The sequence below is a fragment of the Thamnophis elegans genome, chromosome 1 (assembly GCF_009769535.1).
Source record: "Thamnophis elegans isolate rThaEle1 chromosome 1, rThaEle1.pri, whole genome shotgun sequence".
NCBI lineage: Eukaryota > Metazoa > Chordata > Lepidosauria > Squamata > Colubridae > Thamnophis > Thamnophis elegans.
In genome coordinates, this window is record NC_045541.1 from 62,770,494 (window position 1) to 62,793,868 (window position 23,375).

At 40.5% G+C, this 23,375-nt stretch overlaps 1 protein-coding gene across 1 annotated transcript in view; it reads left to right on the forward strand.

Annotated features, from left to right (window-relative positions):
* The window catches only part of RUFY4 (RUN and FYVE domain containing 4), a 28,879-nt gene that overhangs the window by 3,137 nt on the left and 2,367 nt on the right, over positions 1-23,375 (forward strand). The window contains exons 3-12 of the mRNA XM_032227929.1: positions 48-111; positions 2,236-2,342; positions 3,222-3,350; positions 7,317-7,423; positions 8,936-9,079; positions 9,751-9,814; positions 11,960-13,942; positions 15,165-15,271; positions 16,481-16,624; positions 22,179-22,310. Coding sequence (XP_032083820.1) covers positions 66-111; positions 2,236-2,342; positions 3,222-3,350; positions 7,317-7,423; positions 8,936-9,079; positions 9,751-9,814; positions 11,960-13,942; positions 15,165-15,271; positions 16,481-16,624; positions 22,179-22,310 — 2,963 coding nt within the window. The 5' untranslated portion in view covers positions 48-65. The remainder of the gene's footprint in view (positions 1-47; positions 112-2,235; positions 2,343-3,221; positions 3,351-7,316; positions 7,424-8,935; positions 9,080-9,750; positions 9,815-11,959; positions 13,943-15,164; positions 15,272-16,480; positions 16,625-22,178; positions 22,311-23,375) is intronic.

Here is a 23,375-nt window from a genome sequence, read left to right on the forward strand (position 1 = left end):
TAGACCCAACATGGAATTTCCTTAACTAATAGCTGATTCCTTTGAAGGATTGGTGATATGGAACTATGGCTGCTGACAGAGAGATACTTCATGTGATTAAGGATTTAAAGAGTAAGTATATATGGCTACTCTCTTCACTGTAGGCCAGTGATGGCGAACCTATGACACGCGTGTCAGTGCTGACACGCGTAGCCATTTGGGGTGACACGCACAGGATTTCATGCGATTCATCCTCGGCTCCTGCACGGCTGCCGAGGATGAAAGAATCTGTGCTGGAGGAACGGGGGGGGCGGGACGTGTGATCTCCCCCGCCCACACTCACTTACTGTATCACCGCTGCCCCTTTCTGAACGCAGGGGCTGCTGGTAAGGCGTGCGTGCCGTGCGCACACACGTCATCAGCGCGGCGAGGGAGGACCCGCAGGAGAGGAGCGCGGGAACAGTGCGCGCCTCTCTCCAGTCAGGCCAGCACAGAGAGTCTACTCCTGGGACTGTCGGTTACGACCGCACCACAGCAGGGAACAGCGGAGTGCCAACGGGAACTGTGAGCGCCATTAGCAGCAACTATTGGGGTGCCATGGACTTGTAATTGCCCACAATAACTGAGATAAGTGAGGGGGAGGTTGTGTTAGCTTGTTAGGCTAGTTAACCCCTAATTGGCTATCTATAATTTATATATCTATAAAGTTACTAAGCAGGTATGTTAAATAATTTGTTTTTGGTTTATTAAATACAATTATATATTGCAATTATACATTTTTGTAGTTTAAACTATAAATTGCGCAAAATTATGTTTTTGTCGAAGTGACACACAACGCGAGTTATGCTCGATTTTTTGCCGATTTTTGACACACCACGCCAAAAAGGTTGCCCATCACTGCTGTAGGCATTACTAAAATGATGAGCATTATCTGGCTTCTGCTTGAATGTTGGGCATATTTTTCAGATATCCCTTGGAATGGTATTCTTTTGTATTATATTATGTTTCATACCTGATCTCTGAACAAAGCACAATTGATGGCTGGGGAATAGGCAGTTTCTGCTGATCTTCCCCTTAGGAGAATTACTTAGAACCCAGCCAGAATTAGAAAGAGTGACCAGACCACCAGTCATTGAAGAGAGCCTGTTAAAATTAAAATGGGTTTTCACTTTTGCTCTCTGGGAGATTAACATAATCTCTGGTCAAATCTCTAGCTAGAAAGAATTAGCCAGAAAACCTAAGATAAGTGCCTATCATGCCACAAGCTATAAAAGAAACCACTCAGAACGGGATAATTAACCCAGTGGAATCATGTGTGCCCATCCGAGTCTTATACTGGCCTCAGTTATGCTTCTGTGGCAAACCTCATGAATCCTCACTGCATTTATTTGGAGTTGCTCACCAGAACATGCCTTCCTGCAATTTGAAAGATGTCTGGAAGAATAAAAGACAGATTATTCTAAGCCTTACTCACGGCATCTACAGTATCTAGCAGGGATGCCCATAAACTGAATAAATTATTCTGATGCTTCCCTGATACTCTTATACCAGACTTTACACATAGGAGATTATTAGTGTTGATCTCAATGCTGTTTGTGTTGATATTGTTGTGACTATGACACTGTCATATATAGGCCTCGAACAGATTGCCATCAGAGATGGGCTCACCGGATAAGATCCTAACCCAGACGTAGATGGGCTATTCACCAAATAGATTAACAGGGCTGGAATAATAAAATTAAATTCAGAGTAGACTTAGCTTGTCAGAAATTCAATGATAAAAAGTACAAACCCTCCCAGTCAGTGGTATGCCTGAAAGTTGAGCTAAATAATAAAACAATAAGTAGAGCATATTTTACTCTGTAAGTCAATCTACCATTGATTGATTGATTGATTGCCTCTCTGCCCAGAACAGATTACACTGCTTTTAAAATCTGTTCCTTTGCAAGAGAGGAGGGCATACATAACCTTGCTGAATGAGCTTTTCTTTTATGTTCTTTCCATCATCTTCCTTTCTGTACATGAGAACTGTGGGCGGCCTTTAAAAAGTTTTCTCCCTTTTTTGTTGCTAGACTATCAAGTCCCTCTATTGGGTCTTCCCAAATATATTTCCTCCTTATTCCTTGTTCTGATATTTCGCCTAGATTGTAATGGGTATGTTAGGCACACCATCTTCACCTGATTTTAACTTTAGGAGGAGAAATGCTACAGCAGGACTCAGATTTTTTTTTATGAATTCCCTCTTTCCCCCACTAGATACACTGGTTGATTTGAACCAAAACTACCGGGAGCGGGGTCTCCCAGTGACAGATGGTAGCCAGGAACTGCAACCCTTCTGTGCCCAACTGGAATTTCTACTGCAGGTATGAGACTCAATTGTCAATTCTAGGACTTTGCTTGGTAATAGGACTCTTGGGCTCCTGGAGATAATAGCAGGGGTTGCTCCAGTTTCAGAAACCCTCTGCTAGGACTTAGTTCAGATCTCTGACAATGTGATCTGCTTCTCTTGAAGCAGGGAGAGAGTAGAAAGGGAGGAGAAGGAGTGTGTGTGTGAGAGAGGGGGGATAAGGGAGAGAGAGAAAGAGTAAGAGGGGGAGAGAGAGAGGGAGGGGGAGAGTAAGGGAGAGAGAGGGAGGGAGAGAGTAAGGGAGAGAGGGAGGCAGAGAGACTAAGGAAGAGGAGAGAGACAAAGGGAGGAAGAGAGAGAGGGAAAGGGAGAGAAAGAGAAAGGGAGAGAAAGAGAGTAAGGGAGAGAGCTGTCCTGACTAATTTCTGCTCATTGAATGTGTCGGTAGCCACCACTATCTCATAGATAACCCCAAAGAAATACTGTATAGGCCCCAACTAAAAACTGGTCTTCTACTCATGTATTATAGAGTACATCACAAGAAATACAATTTAAATTGGTTCTAGCTACTAATGTTGTAACATGGTGCACTCCCAGCTTTTGAAATTGTTCCTTACTCCTGAGGCAAAGTCTCATCTCTGTGCTGCCCCAACAGAAATTTACTTTTTGCTATGTGGTGAAGAGGAGGAGGAGAGAGTTATTTTCCCTCAGCATTCCTATCTGAATTTCCAATATGTTTATAGTATTCCCTAAAAACATACTTATTTAGAAAATATATAATCTCCTATTTTTCAGTTCTGTCACCAGTCAGCTTATAATCAGCTACTAAACAATTAATGAGAACGTCAATGAAGAACATATAAATTATTATTATTTCCCTTCCTCCATATTCTAGTATGATTTGAAAGAAAAGAAAAATCTCTTTGGACAGAAAAAAGATTATTGGGATTTTCTGAGCCGAAACCTTACCCGGATAAACAGCAACCCACATCCAGGGGTTCAACATGTCACTTCTTTGGACAAAGTAAGACTAGCTTATATTTTATGTGAGTTTATTGTGGAATATGGGGCAATATGGACTGACGAGAACAAATCAATTATGCTGCTTTATCATAGGAAAACATAGAGGAGGTATAGGGAATTCTCCACCTCTGGAATGTTCCAAATATTTTTGGATTACAATTTCTAATATCTTAAACTGCAAGGCTAATGATGAATGATCATTCATCACTGCTAGCTGGGCTATTGTGAGTAGTAATTTAGCAACATCTGTGAGTCATCCAATGGTGGCTTAAATAACCCACTTTTCCAGAAGCAAGACATTAAGATGATATTCATGACGATGGCATTAAATGCAGTTATGTTTCTACAGTTTTACTTCAGCCTGGTAGCTTCCAGATATTATGTGTTACAAATCCACCATGCTGAATGAGGTTTCTGGGAACTGTAGTCAAATTCATCTATCTGCAGGTTGTTAGGTTTGGAAAGATTGAGGGAATTAATTGTTCCTATTTGAAAGTGCATATAAGTGCATATCATAAGAAACATTAACATCTATCAAAAGGAAATGTAGTTACTATAGCAATCTGGTTAGTCAAAACTATTTGCCAAAAATACATTCCAAGATTAGCTCTTCACGTTTATCTCTTTCTACATCTCCATTTTTAAGCTTTTAAAGATCCACTCAGATACAGTGTTCTTTTTATTTTTAATGTCTGGGACCAAGATAATCTCATTGCAATTTTCTCAATTTGAACAAAGCTGCATTTCAGCCTTTTTATGTCAAGAGCATTCTGTTACTGATCACATGTACATATAAAATAACCAAACTGCTATGGCTTGTTCTAATCATAATTTCTTGAACACCCCCTTTCACTTGCTTTACAAATAATTTTGAGTCATAAACTAAAGTTTATAAAACTGAAACAATTGGGTTTGCACACTGTGATTAACAAAACTAAATCCGCTACATTATTTCTTAGGTACAGTTGTGGAATTTGTTGAATGGAATTATTGAATAAGGGACGGGGGGGCTCAGTGGCTAAGATGCTGAGCTTGTCGATCGGAAAGGTCGGCAGTTTGGTGTTTCGAATCCCTAGCGGAGAGTGAATTCTTGTTACTTGTCCCAGCTTCTGCCAACCTGGGCAGTTCTAAAACAAGTAAAAATGCAAGTAGAAAAGTAGGGACCACCTTTGGTGAGAAGGTAACAGCATTCTGTGCACCTTTGGCGTTTAGTCATGCCAGCCACAGGACCAAGGAGACGTCTTCAGACAGCACTGATTCTTCAGCTTTGAAACGGAGATGAGCACTGTCCCCTAGAGTTGGGAACCACTAGCACATATGTACGAGGGGAACCTTTACCTTTACCTTACATCCCTTGTTGGCAACCTGTATATGCCCAGGAGTTCATACTGCATTTCTTTCAAAAACATTCTTTTCCAGTAAAATGATGATGTGGTCTAGAACTGTGCTCTGTGTTTTAAATAGGAATTAGTCTTTGTGTTTGACAAAGAGATCCCGATAAGAAATGGAAATAATGTCCCTATGCTAATATCCATGAGATATAGAAATACTTCAAAGACCCCTGGTATCTAGTATTTTTAAAGAATCTTCTTCACTTTAATTTCTACCTTTAAAGAAGAAAAATTTGAAATTTTGACATCTAGCAATGATAATACACACAGATTGTGATTAGTGTGGATTTGATTAATGTAATATTCTATTTAGTGCACAATGTAATTTGATACCAGGTCCTGCTTAATGTGACCCAAAATTCAATTATTGCAAAGATTGCCCATGCTCAGTTAAGGCTAACTCATATCTTGTTGCAGTTGGGATTTTAGACACTGTTAATCTTTGTGGGTGCAAAATGGAAGAAGGAATGATTTCACATCTGTCTTTCCTTTATTAACATCCTTTAAACCTATTCCATCGATAGAAGCAGACATTGTCACTGCTATTCTGGTCCTTCTTTCAAAAATCTCCTGTAAATCTCCTGTGTCATTTCATAAATCCCAATTTTTATCAACACCAAAGGCAGTTTTCTGTCTGCCTTGCATCTTTAGTCCCCTCTAGTGTCCAATTTAAATCATAAACTCTCTAATTTCTGTTATGACTTACAGTAGACAACATAATTCTGGTTTCCCCAAAAAGCTGTTTATTTCATGTAGTTGGTTCTAACATTTTATAATAAAAGTTTAAATATTCCAAATTTCTCTAGTCCCTTAATTCATGTATAACATTTTTGTTTCAAAATCTTATTTAACATTTTGCCATTTATTTCAAATTCTTTAAGTTCTTATACTTATAGTTTTCCTTGTGTAAAGAAATGAAGATAGACTTACCAGGTGCCTTTTCAAATTTGTCATCCCAAAGATCTCTATAGCTTTAAGATAGTTAGATAAGCAATTCCCAAAACAGATAGAAGCAAGATGAGTAAACTTAGTGTTCTTTAAAAGGCTTTGTGATGATTGTGAATTTGATAATTAATCCCTTTATCTCCTGGCATTCAAACCAATGGAGGACCACTGTCCAGCCTAGGGAGCAGCCATCTGGAGCACATGCGGGTTCCATCTCTTTATCCTTGGTTTGAAAAAATGCCCATGGCTTATTTTTAGCAAACTGGAACCAATTGCCATTTTCCCCACAGAAATATCACTTTGAATAGTGCACCCTCAAATAATGTGACTCCATTGTGGGACTCATTTTCAATGTTAATCGAGACCTAGCTATAATTGGAGTAGCTAACAGGCACTGAAGATTGGGTTGCAACTCTTTGAAGTGTTTTTTTTCCCTTGATAAGAAACTGTTGAAATTGTGAACATAGATTATTCCAAGAGTGCATATAAAGGAGATACAGCTTTCCCTGACATACTTAACATTGTTTGATTACATTGCTTTCTTTATACAAGTAGTCCTCACTTAACAATTGGAACCAGCACCTTCATCACTAAAAGATTCAGGCATTAAATCAAACATCATGTGAGCATAATTTGCAACTTCCTTCCCCTTTCACTTTGTGTGTTAGAAGCTGGTTAAATAGTAATCACATGACAGCAGAAATACTGTGACCATCATAAATTTAATAAGATAAGAGCCAAGGTGGCGCAGTGGTTAAATGCAGCACTGCAGGCTACTTCAGCTGACTGCAGTTCTGCAGTTCCGCTGTTCAAATCTCACCGGCTCAGGGTTGACTCAGCCTTCCATCCTTCCGAGGTGGGTAAAATGAGAACCCGGATTGTTGTTGGGGGCAATATGCTGACTCTGTAAACTGCTTAGAGAGGGCTGAAAGCCCTATGAAGCGGTATATAAGTCTAAATTGCTAGATTTAGGACCGATCATAAATTTCAGTGCTATTTTAAGTTCCAAGGGTCACTAAATAGGGCAGTCATTATCTAAGGACTACCTATATATGTGCTGTATGTATATATACCTGAGTATGTGTGTGCACACACACAAATGCATACAGTACATACCAGAGATAGTATTCTATTTTCTTCACTACTGGCTCATTAGTGGGAGCATGCGTGTATCTGGGCATGCAGAGAAGGTCCTTGATGACGTCAGGGTGGGTGGGCAGAGACTCATGCTGCCACCACTACCAGCAAACCAGCGGCATAACACCTCTGATACATACGTGTTCCTACAAAAATACATATGCACTATACTGTTTAGAACCTGTCAGTCATAATTCTATAGCAAGGTAGCCCAGTTCTCAAGGAAATTTGATGATAGTTCATTCTTTATTCAGACTCTGGTGAAGAACATCAATATGGGTTGATTTGCACCAAGACTAGGACATTGGCACAATTGATCATTGCAGTGGAAGCAAGTGGGAAAGACAAATTACAGGGAACTTAGAAGAAGATGTAAGCCAAGTTGGATAGCCTAGAAGGAGTGTATAAATAAAAACATTTAGCAAATAGGGCAATTTAAGGAGTTCTTTACTACTTTGGTCTTTTGTTGGAACATAAATTTGTTTCTTTGATAGCTGAAAACTGCTGTGGGGAAAGGCCGGGCTTTCATCCGCTACTGCCTAGTCCATCAACTGTTAGCTGAGACCTTGCAGCTCTGCTTCATGGAACCAGAAGTCAATAGGTGAGAACCTTTCCTTGCAAGTATTTGGTACAGGTATGGAAGCAGCTTGATCTCTGTATTGCACCACATCAACCGTGTTGGAGAGTTAGGCGGATTTATTTCTGGTTGAGGTACAGAGCAGGGAAAGCTACTGTAAAATTTGACTACCCACGTTGATGAGAGTTCTTCCTCCATCTGTTTTCCAGATTGCTGACTTTTAAGACCTGTAAGAAAATGCCAGTCCAGTGATTTTACAAGACTTGTCATAAATCCCCTTCTGTACAATTTTTAAAAATTAAAAGGTGTCAAATTTACAAGATTTAATAAAGGCTCCTTATTTATTTTTGCCACTCTTGTTTTCTTGCATTTGGTGTGGAGGGCGGGTGATGAGATTTTTGTTGTTGCAGAGACTGTTGTAGTGAGGACACTGGTACTGGTACCCTTCATCTCAACATTTCAAGTCAACTCAAATAAAGTTAGAAACCAAATTGCTTCTGAGGTTTTATGGGGTGAAAAGCATGGCAGAATGGAAATGCTTCCAGAGAATTCCCTAACTATCTTCACAGGGTAAACTTTTTAAAAACTAAGAGGTGGGATCAGAACAAAGAAACAGCTAGTGCCAAGATACAAATTACTTTTGAATTAAATGAATTATACTTAAATGCTATTATTTACCATATTTTTCGGAGTATAAGACACACCAGAGTATAAGACGCACCAGGATTTTGAAGAGGCAAATTTTAAAAAAAAGTTTTTGCACTCTGCAAACCTCTCAAAAAGGCATGTTTTTTTGCCAAAACGGGCCTGTTTTTTCCCCAAAAGAAGGCATGAATAGTCTTTAGGGGGCTTGTAGAGTGCTCCTGGGGATGCCCCCCCCCAAATGAGCAAACAACAGCCTATTTTGCATGAAAATTGGCCCTTTTTTGTCAAAAAAAATGCATGCATAGCCTTTGGGAGCTTATAGAGTGCTCCTGGGGGCTGGGCGAGGGCAAAATGGAGCAAAAAACCACCCATTTTTCACTCATTTCTGCCTTCCCCAGCCCCCAGGAGCTCTCTGAAAGCCTTCCACAGGCTCTGCACGGCCATTTTGGTGAAGGGGGTGGGGTTTCGGGAAGCAAAAAATGCTGTATTCAGTGTTTAAGACGCACCCAGATTTTCAGCCTCTTTTTTGAGGGAAAAAGGTGTGTCTTATACTCCGAAAAATACAAGTAAATACAATCAAGAATGAATGAATGAATGTAATTTTTAGATAGGCTTTGAGAATCTCACTAATGATTTTAGCTCGCTTTTTGCCCTGGGCCTCGATACAATGTTAACCCTGATTTAAAAGCACGATTCTTGGTTGATAGAGTTAAGGGGATGATAGATGTACGTTAATGGTATTAGCATCTCTTGCATTCTCAAGGTTCATGATACATAGGTGGTCCCCCGTCTTCTAAGACAGTTACATTTGGCTCTGATCCATGGTGGGAATGAAATGGAGGTACCACGGGCATCTGGGAGTTAGTATGTTCTGTGGTTTGTTCTTTGCAGTGAGTGGTACTATGCACGTAGTCCCTTCTTGGACGAAAAGCTACGGACAGAAATTTTGAGCTCCCTCTATGAGTTGGATGGCATTGCTTTCCACCTGGCCCTCCGCAGAGAAGATTTGGATGCTGCATGGCCCACAGTCTCAGAGTGAGTAACAATACGCAAGCCTTCCCCAATGTGAGGAACTAGAGATTCACATTTAGCCACTTCACACTGATATTTCTGAATAAGGCATTTTGGAGCAATATAAGGGAACAGTTCTGTGGCTTATTATTCAAGTACCTATACTATGTACTATGGGATGTATATTCCTCCAACCTTCAAAATGCTGCCATAAGAAGCATATATTTTTGATAGGATAGCTACACTGGAAATTATAATCGGGCTTTAGCTATTGTGTTCTTTATTTACAAATATGCTTCTCTAGTATTATAACATTTATGTTTTTCTTTTCTTTCCTCCTTCATCATCATTCTCCATAACTTTACAAGATTAGTTCTCCATATTCAGATGCATGTACTTTTTCTGCTATTATGCAATAGTCCACAATGCTCTTGTGTATGTACCCTTTCTACCCTTCTCACAGACTTAAGCCATGTCATAATCTGTAATGCTCTCTTCATGGTAGTGGTGAAGAATCTGTGAAAGGAAATACCAGACATTGCAGTTTAGCAATGGAGGATCACAATTCAAACTGACTTCAAGTAGCTTATCTTGAGAGATCTCCTCCAGAAATGTTATGAAACAGAGCATGAATAGGAAATTAGATGCAAAAGTCAGCAGTTTCTTCCTTGATCTATTACTGTTATTTTTTCTAGAGTTTTGCCACAATTTTTTACCAGAGCTATACAGTACACCCAATCAGAGGATGGATTGTCTAAGGTACACAGTTTATTTATTTAACCTTTCTTCTATCATGGGCTCCAAGTGTAATCAATGACCAAACCTCACTTGCTTTTCTTCAGTAAACAGCTGTGTAATATGTGTCTTGAGGCTATACCAGTTTTTCCTCTGCCTCCTTTATAAGAAGATATCAGCAATTGTTTGGATTCTTGGTTCATCCCAGGATTTTTATTGTACTATTAAAAGAAAGAAACTTAGAAATTTCCACATAATTCCCCACAATAGTGATTATGGACTCAAGGACAAAAATTCATAAATTGCTTTGTGAACCTTCTGGTTGAGATGGTACCTATTCATTTTCACAATAAATAAATAATATGCATGATGTATATTATATTCAGAGTTAGAACTGCTGGAACAGGCTTTCAAAAGTTCAAATTAGATCACTATTCCATTACTAGAGCCACAGTGGCACAGTGGTTAGAATGCAGTATTGCAGGCTACTTCTGCTGGCTGCCAGCTGCCAGCAATTCAGCAATTCGATTCTCATCAGCTCAAGGTTGACTCAGTGTTCCATCCTTCCAAGGTGAGTAAAATAAAGACCCAGATTGTTGGGGGCAATATGCTGTCTTCTGTAAACCACTCTAAATGCTATTGCTATTTCCCATAAAAGATAAACCTACAGCCATTTTTCCCAATCTGGTGTCCTGTAGAAATGATTGGAACAATTCCCAAAATTCCAGACACTTTTCTTATGTGAATATAAAGGCAAACATTTAGAAAAAGTTACAAATTCATTTTTGTAATTAAGGGAAGAAGTAATTAAGGGAGATATCATGGCTTCTGTAATCAGTATCTCTCCTAGCCATCTTCTTTCCCATTCTGTTTTTACAACATCGGCTTTGTAGAGTTTGTAGGAAAATGAGTGTTCAAGCACAGTGAGAGTACAGGAAGTCCACAACTTACGACCACAATTGAGCCCAAAATTTAAGTTGCTAAGTGAGATATTTGTTAAGTGAGTTTTGCCCCATTTCACAACTTTTCTTGCCATAGTTGTTAAGTGCATCATTGCAGTTGTTAAAGTTAGTAGCCTGGTTGTTAAGGAAATCTGGCTTCCCTGTTGACTTTGCTTGTCAGAAGGTCACAAAAATTGATCACATAACCCTGGGACACTGCAACCGTCATAAATATGAACCAGTTGCCAAGCACCTGAATTTTGATCACATGACCATGGGGATGCTGCAACAGTTGTAAGTGTGAAAAAATGGTCATAAGTCACTTTTTTCAGTGCAAAGGTAACTTTTTGTAACTTTGAATGGTCACTAAATGTACTGTTGTAAGTTGAGGACTATCTGTAGTTGCAAATTGCTCTGCAAATGTGTACTTCTTTACAGTAATTTTTTAAACAAGAAAGCAGACAGACAAGACTTTATTTCTGTTCAGACAGAGAGCCAATAGAGCAAAATTGTCACAGAGTCAGAGTAGACAGGTTTATTCGGTGGTGGGATCCTCCCGGTTTAACAACCGGTTCGGTGGTCGCGCAAAATTTGAGATACCGAGTTTCTTTGGAGGAGTAACATAGCTGATTCTTGTGGCAATCTGCTCTGCTGCGTGAATCAGCTGAAAAAAATAAAGGTAGAAAAATAGCGTGAGCTGGCAGCTGGGCCCATCTGATCATCGGGGAAAACTGGTTCTCTCCCAGCTAATCACCAGAGCTACCAGTTCACCCGAACTGGTCCGAACCGGTAGAATCCCACCCTTGGGTTTATTGCAAATAAAAATGGGGATAGGTTGCAAAATCTTGGCTGTGTGTATCTTGGCCCTCATTTATCAGTACGTATGTTACCCAATGTATTTGATCCTCTTTCTTGCTGGTCTTGGTTTAATGGGGAAGATGATAATTGTTTACTTGATATTACTTTTTATTCATTTATGAAACCTATTTAAATGGCTGCCCAAATCGCACATGGCGATTCCAGGCAGCTTACACTACAAAATATGCCCATCTGTTCTTGATCTGCAATATTTTGGAAAAATCCCTTTTTGTTCCCAGGCTAAGAGAATTCCATCACACTTTGTTTATGAATATGAGCATCACTTTGGCGACCGTAACTTGAAATCTTTGAGTATTTCTATTAGGGTAGTAATATCATCTCGCACCAAATATTTATTCATTAATCCTAGGTTGGAAACTCAAACCAAGAACATGGGCTTCATCAAGGAAGCACCTTCGTACAAAGGAGCAGGCTCAGAACGATGGATGTTGTTCCTGATTCAAGGGTGGATGATCAGTCAAGGCTTGGTCCGGAACAGCCATTGGAGAAATGGATCGGAGTCTGGAGAAGCAGAAAAAACAGTCTCTTGCAGATGGGTTCCCTTCTGAAACTGAATCCCTTTATGGAAAGGTATGTCCAGACTCCACCTTCTGGCAAGGAGCAGAAGAGGGCTGATGGTGAATTGCAGGTCCATTTGGAAAAGGAGCAGCTAGGCAACATGCCTTCCGCCCAAGGATTATGTTATCCTCAACCCAAACAATGCCTCTGCAGGAAAGTAGATGGGATAACGGAAGGTGACAGCATACAGAAACAAGAATGCTTGAGAACATTAATAGGGGAGTTCAGTGTTCTGCAGCAAAAGTTAGCCTTGCAACAAGAGGAAAACACATCACTAAAGCAAACTCTTTCTAAAGAGAACCGCTCTCTAGAAGAAGAGCTGACAAAGTATGAAGAACAACAGAAAGAAAAAACGGGCGAGCAGGAAAAACAGCAGCAAGAATTAGCCAAGGTAGTAAAAGCACTCAGAGAAGCAGAATGTAAGATTGCCAGTTTGACTGAGGAATGTCAAGAGGCCTGGGCCAAGAAGGATGGTGCCGAGAAGGCTCTCAAAGAGGCTGAACAGAGACTGAGTACTCAGGAGGCAGAGAGGAGACAGCATCTGGCGCATATGGAGGCCCAAGAATTGAGGCAACAGCAACTGATTTCTCAATGTCGGGGGCTGCAGGAGAAATTAAAAGTATCAGAAAAGAGCCTGGAGAGGTGGGAAGAACATGTGGCAGCCATGAAGAGCCAACATGGCCAACTGGAAACAGTCAAGGAGCTGACAGACAAGAAATGTTGCAGGGCGATGGAAAGAGAAGATCATTCAACCATGCAAGAAATAGATCCGCTGAAGGAGAAACTAGAGAGGAGTTTGGCTGAAGTAAAGAATTTAGAAAAAGAGAAGGAGACTCTTATGGAAACTTTTGTGTCTCAAGAACAAAGTCTGGTGCTTTCCAAGCTTGAAATGAAAGACCTTCAGAAAGATCTGCTGGTGTGTCAGGAGCAACTTGTCACCCTCCAAGTGTCTCTGGAGAAGCAGGAAAAGGCCCTGAGGGACCATGAGAAAGCAGCCCTGAGTTTGCAAAGAGAGCTGAATGACCACTCTGCCTGCCTAAAGGAAAGTTTGGAGAAAAACACAACCCTGGAAGCCCAGTTAGAGAAAATGGCCAGCAAAAAGTTCCAGCTGGAAGCAGAAACTCTTGAGGATCAGAGGAGATGGGAAAGAACTTTGCAGACGCTCACAGGCCAGCTAAATATTTTTGAAAAAGAAGTAGTCAGGCTTCAAGAGGACAAGCAACAGCTCCAGGCCATCCTGCAACAAGCCCTTGAAGAAAGAGAAGTCTTGGTAAAACAGGCAGAAAGTGCTAACGCTAGTCTGAAAGAGCAGACTCAGGAGATAGCATGGCTTCGAAGTGAGCTGGAGACATTGAAGGCCACCAGCCAAACTCTACAGAAAACCCAACAGGAGAAAAGTGAGAGCATCACTTCCATCCTAAGAGAGAAGTGCCAGAAGCTGAAAAATCAAGTAGAACAGCTGCAGCTGGAGAAAATGCAAACCACCAATAGAGCAAAACAGCTGAGTGAGGAACTGGAGCAATGCTGGAAGTGGCCCACAGAAGATGCTGTTCTGCAGATAGCGCCAGTTTCTTCCATCACAATGACACATCTAGCATATGAGAGCAAAAGCAAGGAAGCCAGGGCTCCTGTCAAGGAAAGAGACATTGCCACAGAGGGAATAGCGAGATCACCTCTGACAATGAAAAAGATTCAGACTGAGATGCTTCAGCATTTGGATGGACCTGTAAAGACGGGTGACAGTGCCACACAGAGAATTGAAGTGCATGAGAAGGTAGGTGCCTATTATTCTATGACAGCCAAGGAATAGGATATCACCAACAACCCTGAGGATGATTCCACATGTAATTGATATTTATCTTTTTAAATAAGATAAGCCCATGGCAAGCTTATAGGGAAAAAAAAACCTATAAGGAACTGACATGTCTTTACTAAAGGATTCCTAGATGTCATGCATTGTTAAGGATATTAACTCTGCTAGATATCACTAGGAATACTTATAGAATGAAAACAGGGCTTCAGTGGGGGATGCCGTATGTTTATTTCTAGAAAATTAAAGGGATTTTGCTAGCTTTCTGGAAAATTAGCTCCTTTTGGTATGCATAGAGGTCACAGACTTTACCAGAATGGAAGAGTTTTAAGAGAGTTTTGCTGTAAAGCTAATGTAAAATGAAGCTGACATAGAGATGGGGGCAAAAGCCACAGTTCTCTGCATTTTGGTGGAATGGAAATCAGCATGTAGCAATTACATGATTGAAGAATTTGAGGGTTCAAAATCAAGTCTTAATTGGCAAAAAAAACAACAACACCTTGACCTACTAGTACTGCTAGAGCTGACATCTTGACAATAATCCTTACTCCCGGGAGATGGGTGTATATGCTCTCTGTCTGATAGTCACTGTTAGGAATATAATTCTAACGGTTGGGTTGGCAATATATAAATCATGTAACAATGTTGTAACTGTTTCTTTAAATCATGCTGTAAATGTGATTGGGTGCTGTTTTCCTCAATTGGCCATAAGAGGGAGCCAGAATGTCTGTTAGCTCTCTCTCTGTTCTTTAGATGCTGGGCTGAACTGATCTAAGTGCCATGAGCTATTGTAAGTTTTGCAACTGTTAGCAAACTTTGTGTACCGGACTGATTATATGATACTGGACTATGTTATTTGGATTATCCCTTTACTGAGAGACGTTGATGACTGACTGAATTATCCGTGTATGACTTGGACTGTTTGATGGACTTTGATACCCCTATTTCCACAAAAGTAAAAGCCTATTTAAACTGCAGTGTCCCTTCTGTATGCTGGTTTGCGTATTCTCCCTTTGGAAAAGCAAGTACGTTCAGAGAAGCATTGTGAGAGTTGTGTTGGAGAACACACAAACCAGCATTCAGAGATACTGTGTGTGCCCACGGCACTCAGATCAGATCAGATCAGTCCAGCATCTAACAGTCACTGATCTTCTGCTGTGCTTTCTTGTCATCCTTGATTTCCCAGAGTCTAGCTGGCCATTTGGATAAAATGACAGAAGATGTCCAGCAAACAAAAAATACGTTAATAGCCAAGGATAAAACAATAAGTCATCTCATGGAACAGCTGAACCGGTGAGATCATGAACCCATTATATTTAAAGCTATATTTAGGGAACTGGCCATAGCTCAGTGACAGAGCACATGTCTTGCATTCAGAGCTCAAGGTTCAAACCATGGCATCTTCAAGTCATGCTTGAAGAAAACAACTTTATCTAAAATATCAGAGATGTATTACTTGTCCCTGCAAACACTACCAAGGGGCTGTAGATCAAAAGGTTTGACTGGGCGTGAGGCACTCCCTTATATTCCTCATCATTATGAAACATAAAGAGCAGGGAGCTTTCTCACCAATCGAGTACTTCCCATTTTCATCCCACTTATATTTTGCAAAATAAATTTAAAATCTCTGTGTTGATGTTTTATAAAGCTTTCTAATAATGCATTTCATTTGTTTTAAATGGTAAGGACACAAACACAACTTCCGGTATAATGAGCCTGAAACTGTGAGGCACAATTTCATTGGACAGTGGGCTGCTACCAGTGAAAAGAAGGCCATCAGCAATGATCAATGTAGACTCAATTAAATTATATGTCTTGGCATGTCTATTTGCTGTTTGATTCTTGTAATGGAGTGGGATCACAGAGATCACAACAATAGGCATTCAGCAGTCTAAAACACTGGAAGAGATTCTAAACCAAGGCTTAAACTGCTCTAGTAGCATTTCTTCTTGCTTCTAAACTACAGCAGGGAACCTATATGATCCATCAAATATTATTGAAGTACAACCTCTAATAGCTGGCCAGTATCTATCTATAAAAAGAGTGTGTGTGTGTGTGTGTGTGTGTGTGTGTGTGTGTGTGTGTAGCATAACTCTGGAACGCCTCGAGCAATTTCAATCAAATTTGGTACATAGATGACTTACCCTCTGGAAAAAAAATACTGTGGGGGTAAGGCACCCCTAACACCCCTCGGGGTGTGTGGTCTGTTAAGATACAGCCTGTTGTGCCCTACTGCCGTACTGACTTCTACTGTTCAGCGCAGTGGAGTTGCCATGGTAACTAATAATGAGAGCTGCTGGGAGCTACCACCTCTGCTAGATATCACTAGAATTACCTATGGAATGAAAAGAAGGAATCAGAGGGGGATGCTGTATGGAAAATCCATAGGTTTCCTCTCTCTACTAGAAAGAGATTCAAAGCACTTTTTGGGAAGGAACTGTGGAGCATTCCACAGCTCTGATATTCAGACCCTGAGTTACATGAGAACTTTCTTTTCCTTAGCTCACAGCAAGAAAAGGAACAATTGCAACTTTTGCTGGAGAAAAACTGCCAGGAATCGAAGGAGAAGGAGAAATTGAAAGAGGATCTGTTGGAACAGGGAGTGCTCATCAACAATATGAAAATCAAACTTTTGGAATTACTGCAGTGAGTAAAGGGAGCCCAACAAGAATAGATATTGGTTTTCTTTCATGTTGTTTTAGCTTTGGAAATGCATACTTTGCGGGGGGGGGGGAGCATACTACATACATTACAGGCCAGGAAGGCTCAAATGTTGCCCTTGGACACTTCTTCCAGTGTATCCAAGGTAATCAATGAAACTTTAAAAGTATGTAGATCCTCATTTAGAATTAGCTTCGCAACAAGATCCCAAGGAGATTCTTCTAGTTTTTAGCTAATTCAGTTTAATTAAATAAGCTTGCTACCAAGGGGTTGGAGGATGACACCAAGGGTTAATTTTCTCCATTTGTCCTGGGGCTCCAATTTTTTTCTTAAATCTCTAGGTTATGATCAGACACATGATCAGCTTTACTTTACTATTTGCATTAAGAAAACAATATACAGGAAATATTAACCCAATACATGAAAATCATTTAAATAATTGTAAACAAATGAATTCAGTGGAATGACTCTCCCTGTGTGCTGAGAGGCTTGCTCAAAAATGAAAGGAAGCTTGCTCCTTAAAAATGCACTAGATTTCAAAAGCAGGGGTGAAATTCAGCAGGTTCTGACAGGTTCTGGAGAACCAGTAGCAGAAATTTTGAGTAGTTCAGAGAACCAGCAAATACCACCTTTGGCTGGTCCCAGAGTGGGGTGGGAATGGAGATTTTGCAATATCATTCCCCTGCCACGCCTACTACGCCACGCCCACAGAACTGGTAGTAAAAAAATTGAATTTCACCACTGCTTGAAAGTACAGGACATATTGAAACAAAATAACTGTACCCCTTCCCTAATAAAAATGACCACAGAACATAGGCTCTCTGCCAGAGTCTCGTGTAACAGATCCGTCCACTCTCTTCTCTGTCTGCTGGATCTCATCCTTTCCTCTGGCTGATCTGAATCCAGCTTACTTATCCTCCTCTCTATTTTTTTTTTTTTTTACCTCAGTTGAATTTCTTGACTTGTAAGCTGCATGCAGTAGAATCCTTTTGGTCTCCAGTGTTTTCATGCTGCCTTATTTCCAAGTATGTCCTGGACCTTTATTTCCTTAGTGTCAAATTTAAATTTTTCCTGTACGTTCTCTATTGGTGAACCCGTACACTATACTTTTACCCTAGAAATAGAGTTTTAAAAAACCTGATGGAAAAACAGCAAATGGAGCCCATTTAGATCTTGTGGCATGTTTTTCCATCATATGATATAGTACAAGGCCATTATCCACTACAGAACAGATGGCCTACTTGTCTCTGACAGGATATTTTCTGCATCCAGATAATGAATGTCATTGTTTCCATTACAAATGCCTGACATTGATTATAAGTGATTATATGCCATCAGGTTAGAATTGACTTTTATAATCACACGGATAGATTTTTCCAGTGACGTGTGGTGAGGTTTATGGCTGGTGAGGCACTGACGTCATCACAATCTTTAAATGCCTTTGTAATACAGAGGGTTTTAATAAAAGGATCCGTGCCGTTTTGTCCCGTCCTTATGCGTTTCGAAGGGGTGGCGGGCAAGAGTGTATCGCCGAGGACCATATGCGGTGACCATCAGCGGCCAACAAAAAAAAAAGATTTAGTGGGGGGAGCAAGGAGCCGAGGAGTTCCTTGTGTTTTCCACAAGGGACAACAGTCCCTCCGAGAAGGGGGAGGAGAGAGAGATGATGATGACGATGATGACAATTAAGTATCAAAAGCCTTTTGAGTTTGACAATATAATACGTTATCCAAAATTATAAATAATCTTATTTTCAGATGCATTTTTTTTGCCATCTCTGTTATTTTCTTTTTAAAAAATCAGACTTGCTTCCAATTTGTGCCTTCTGGCAAACTACAGTTTCTTGGCAAGAGATCTAGCTTGCCATTGCTTTCGTCATAAGTCTGAGAAAGTTTCTTTCTTCTTTCTTTCTTTCTTTCTTTCTTTCTTTCTTTCTTTCTTTCTTTTCTCTTCCTTTCTTTCCCCCTGATTTGTTTCCCTCTCTTTTCTCTCTCTCTCATTCTCTCCCTTCAGCTCTCTTTCATTTCTCTCTCCCTCTCCCCATTCTCTCTCTAATTTATTTCCCTCTCTTTTCCCTCTCTCCCATTCTCTCCTTCCAGCTCTCTCTCTCTCTCCCCTTTTCATCTCTCTCTAGCACTAAGAAGTCTCCTGCACAGCGTGGCTCTTCTCCGGAGCGCAGTCAGGTATTCACTTCTCAGTGGCGGCAGCAGAAGGAGTCGCTGTCCCTGCCACCGTGATCCTGGGGTATTTTGCTTGCACGTGCAAGAAAGAGATAAAAGAGAAAAGGGGAGAAAGAGAGAGAGAAATGAAAGAGAGCTGGAAGGAGAGAATGGGAGAGAGGGAAAAGAGAGGGAAACAAATTAGAGAGAGAAGGGGGAGAGGGAGGGAGAAATGAAAGAGAGCTGAAGGGAGAGAATGAGAGAGAGAGAAAAGAGAGGGAAACAAATCAGCGCTAAAAGCCATCCCTGTCCTCCCTCCCTTCCTCTCCACAACCTTCCCCCGAAAGCTTTTTCCCAAATAATACCAGCAGCCATTTCATCTCCAACAAAGTAGATACATACACACACGTGTGCGTACCACACACACACACACACACACACGCACACCAAACAAAAAAATAAAATAAAAAATGGCAGAAATGGAAAAAGAAGTGAGACCTCCAGAAAATAAAAGAAGCAGGAAGCCGGCTCATCCCGTAAAAAGGGAAATCAATGAAGAGATGAAGGTACATCTCTGTGCTCCCCCTTTATTGTCACTGTATTGCAAGCGAGAAGGGAAGAAAAAGGGAAGACGGGTAGCTGCGGTGCCATTGAGTCACAGGAAGAACGAGCGCCCTCTACTATGGCAGGAGAACTACCTCGGGCCTTTTTAGGCTTTTAAGCCTCGCTTAACTCTGCTTGAGGGATCATAAAACGCCTAAAAAGTCAGACTAAATGAGGCATGCAGTTCTCCTGCCTCATAGTAGAGGGCGCTCTTTTAGAAGCTTTTTTAAACAGTTAGGCAGTCATTCATGGTGAAGCAGCAGCTAGCTAGCCTCACCTCAGCACTTGCCTTTTCCCTTTTACATTTTTTTTCTTTTCACGATGAAAGGCTGTGCCTCACCTGACTGCATGTCACTGGATTTTTCTCCATGACAATCTGCCCCTAAACTGATCCTTCAAGCTTTCCAACGATGCATCCTGTTGCCTCTGTAACTGAGTCAAGCTACCTTATAGTTGGCTGTCCTTTTTTTCTGTTCTTTCCCAGCACTATCACAGAGGTAGGCCTTCATAGTACCTGGCATTGCTTTTACAAATAGCAATTCAGATCCCAATTAGATGATAATTAGCCAGCTCATCTTTGCTACTACTGTATTCTTGAAGATGAGAAAAATGATAGTCAATTATTAGGAATCTGAGCTAATTCAAAAAAAGAGGGCGAACATGAGGGTAAAATTGGCATCCTCTAAACAGAATTCTTTTTAATCAGCTCTGGGGAATAGATTTACCTCATGGTGCCGTTCAGATTTTGGATGGTTAAACTATTCATATATCTCTGAATCAAGTTAGGAGGAGATGATAATGGGGGAAGATGATCAGTATCCACTTTAAAAGAGATGGGACAGAGAGATGTTCTTCTTTAGTAAAGACCGTGAAAGTGTGACTCCCTGATACCATTGCAATGTAGCATTCATTTTGAAAGACTGAAGACTATGTTCTCACTGTGACTGCTCTCCAGAAGGTAGCAGAGTCATTTGATCTTGCTGTTAATTATTTCCAAGCAGTTTTTATGGTAATTTTCTTTTTGGCCTGCTAAGAGAGATTGTATTGCCTTTCCTATTCGTCTCTCTGAAATAGGAGGTCCATGAGAAAACTCTCTTGTGAAGCTGGAGATACAGCAATCAGTGCTCTCCTTGCACAGATACATTCATAGTCCAACCTGTGTTTTGACCTGTGAATATCAAATTGATGTCATTTTGTACTGGCAGAGGACAATATCTACTGACAGGTCTGCTGTATTGTATGAAGCCATTTTCAACCAGGTGTTCTGTAATAATGAATGACCGATTTTGCCAAGCTAGTTCAGATTTCAAGGTCCCGGCCGATGACATATTCATTGTCCCTGAGTTACCTTATACAACTTGATATATTGTTGATGGAGAATTAGCAGCGGTAAAAGGGAGGGAAAAAAGATTTATCATTAGTTTGATTATTATGCAAGCTTCCTAGTTAGTCACTGAAGAAAGCATAAACCAGAAACTTAGCAGATATTGGATCAATGCATACAATTTGACTAGATCCTCATTATTTAATCTAAGAAAACTTTAAAGAGTTGGGTATGTTTAGTCTAACCTGGTTACATGTTGATAAATATTTAAAAAGCTATTAAATAGGTAATAGAGAAAAAAATTTCTGTTGCTCCAGAAGGTAATAAGCAACCCCAAAATTACAGTTTATAAGCAGTGGTGGGCTGTTACCAGTTTGAACCGGTTTTGGCAAACTGGTAGTTTCAACGATCAACTGGCCCCGCCCACCCTATCCTGTCCTATATGTATTTCTTTCTGGCTCAGCTGATTCGCGCTGTTGATTTCTACGCCTCCGCTGTTCTATTTTCCTGGACTGCCTTAGAAGGTAAGCAGCTGAGCTTCAAATTGCTGTATTTTGGACTCTGCGCGTTAGGCATGCGTGTTAGGCATGTGTGCAAAGCACAGGGTCACCGAACCAGTTGCAGGCCACCACTGGTTATAAGCAAATGTTTTTTACTAAATGATAGAGGTTTTTCAACAGTACAAACTGCTGGACAATGGAGCATATTTGCTCAGAAGATGGACGATGGCGATTAAGGAAAAGACAACCAAAAAGTGCTTACCTGTATGTCATATATAGAACAATTCCAAAAACCATGTTTATATTCCTCGTCCCTTTGTCCAAAAAAAGCTAATTCTAACATTGACAGACAACACCTTTCAAAAGGCCATCACTGAAAATTAAGTGTGTGTTCCTTATTCTAGTGTTGAATGGTAGCTCTTTTAATCAGCCCTCATATCCAAAATATCTACAATTCATGATAGATGCCATCCATCGGGAAGAAAAACATAATCATTTTAGCATGCAAGGCTTAATCCAAAATTGTATTAAAAATCCTTCTGGAGTTGGCCCAAAATGTGACCATAAAAGGACACGACCAAACCATTTGAACAGGAAGTTTATTGTAGCTGGATCTTGGTTAAACATTTTCTGAGACATTCAAATACACACAAAGCAAACTTTTTGTTGTAGCCAGTCATTTTAAGATTATAGAAAAACAATTTTGCTGCTGTATAAAATTACCTTCCTTTGATATTCAGGTTTCTTATGCCAGAGGTCATGTAAATCAATTTCATCAACTTCCTCTAAAAAGGAAGTTACAGTAGATTCCTCTAAAACCTCCAACCACTGAGGTACTTAAAAAACAGCAATAGCATGTTAACTGAACGAGCCAAATACAAATGTTTAAGTGGAACAAACTGCCAAAAAGCATTTTGAAGTAAATTTAAAGTATTTTGCTGTGTGTATTTTAGGGAGAAGGATGCTTTGTGGCAGAAGACGGAAGGTATCACGTTGCCAGTTGTGAACGTTGCTCCTCAGAACACAGGGTTGTGCGCTCAGTGCAAAAAAGAGTTCAAGCTTATGTCACGCCGATACCAGTGCAGGTGACGTATTTATTTACATCTATTACTAATTTTGATTTATAAAAACTGCCCTGTTCAATTCTGATTATTGGTGGTATTATCCAGATATAATATCTACAAATGACTATAAAGTAAATATAACATGGAAACATGCATACCATGATCAAAACAAATATTGAGCTCTAAGCAGGCACATTACAACCTGTCCCAGAGCTTGGGGAAGGAAAAAAAATCTGCCTCTGCCTACCAGCATCCATCGGTATTCACCTGGCTAGTGTCCTAGTCAGCTTCCGCACTTTAGCATGATTCAGCACGAGCAGCTGATTGGCGGGTGGATCGGCCTCCCAGAATACCCTCAATCAGCTGTTCCCAGAGGTGAACTTTAGTAAGAGGTTCGCTGGTTGTGAGCGCACGGGGCCACTTTCAGTGTATAAGACGCACCCACATTTTCAACCTCTTTTCATTTCATTTCATTTCATTTATTGAATTTCTACTCCGCCTTTGAGGGGCGGAGTGTGTCTTACATCATTGCAGCTGCAGGGCAAGGTGTCCTTGACACACTGAGAAAAGAATGTCATTTTGACTATATATATCACCCATACTCCCCCCTCACATTTTCTCCTGGAAAAAATGTGGGAGACCTGAAGGCCCAATGTAAAAGATGGTTCCAGGTCTGACACCAGAAAGTCCAGTTACCTCTTGAAAAAAACACCTTTGGGACGTCATTGGGTGCTTTCAACAGTTCAAGAGGTTGGCTATTCTTTTCCAGGAAACCTCAGAAAAGGGAAGTCTAAACTCTAGATGTTGCCATTTTCAGAAGCAGAGAAAACAAGTGTGATAAGAAATATCTCATGAGATAAAAACAGAGAGTTAACCTTTAATCAGCTGGGCTTTATCGTACCACACTATTGTTTGCATACCACGCCTTTTGCAGAGGCTCGCAGAGACTGGGGCAGCTGTGAGGCCATCATATTTGTTTATCATGGGCCCATAGACATCCATTTGTGATGTACTTTTACATACACTTCATTGTTCCTTTGGCAGCTGTGCTAATCAGCCCGGGTCTATATGTGTTAATAGCTCTCT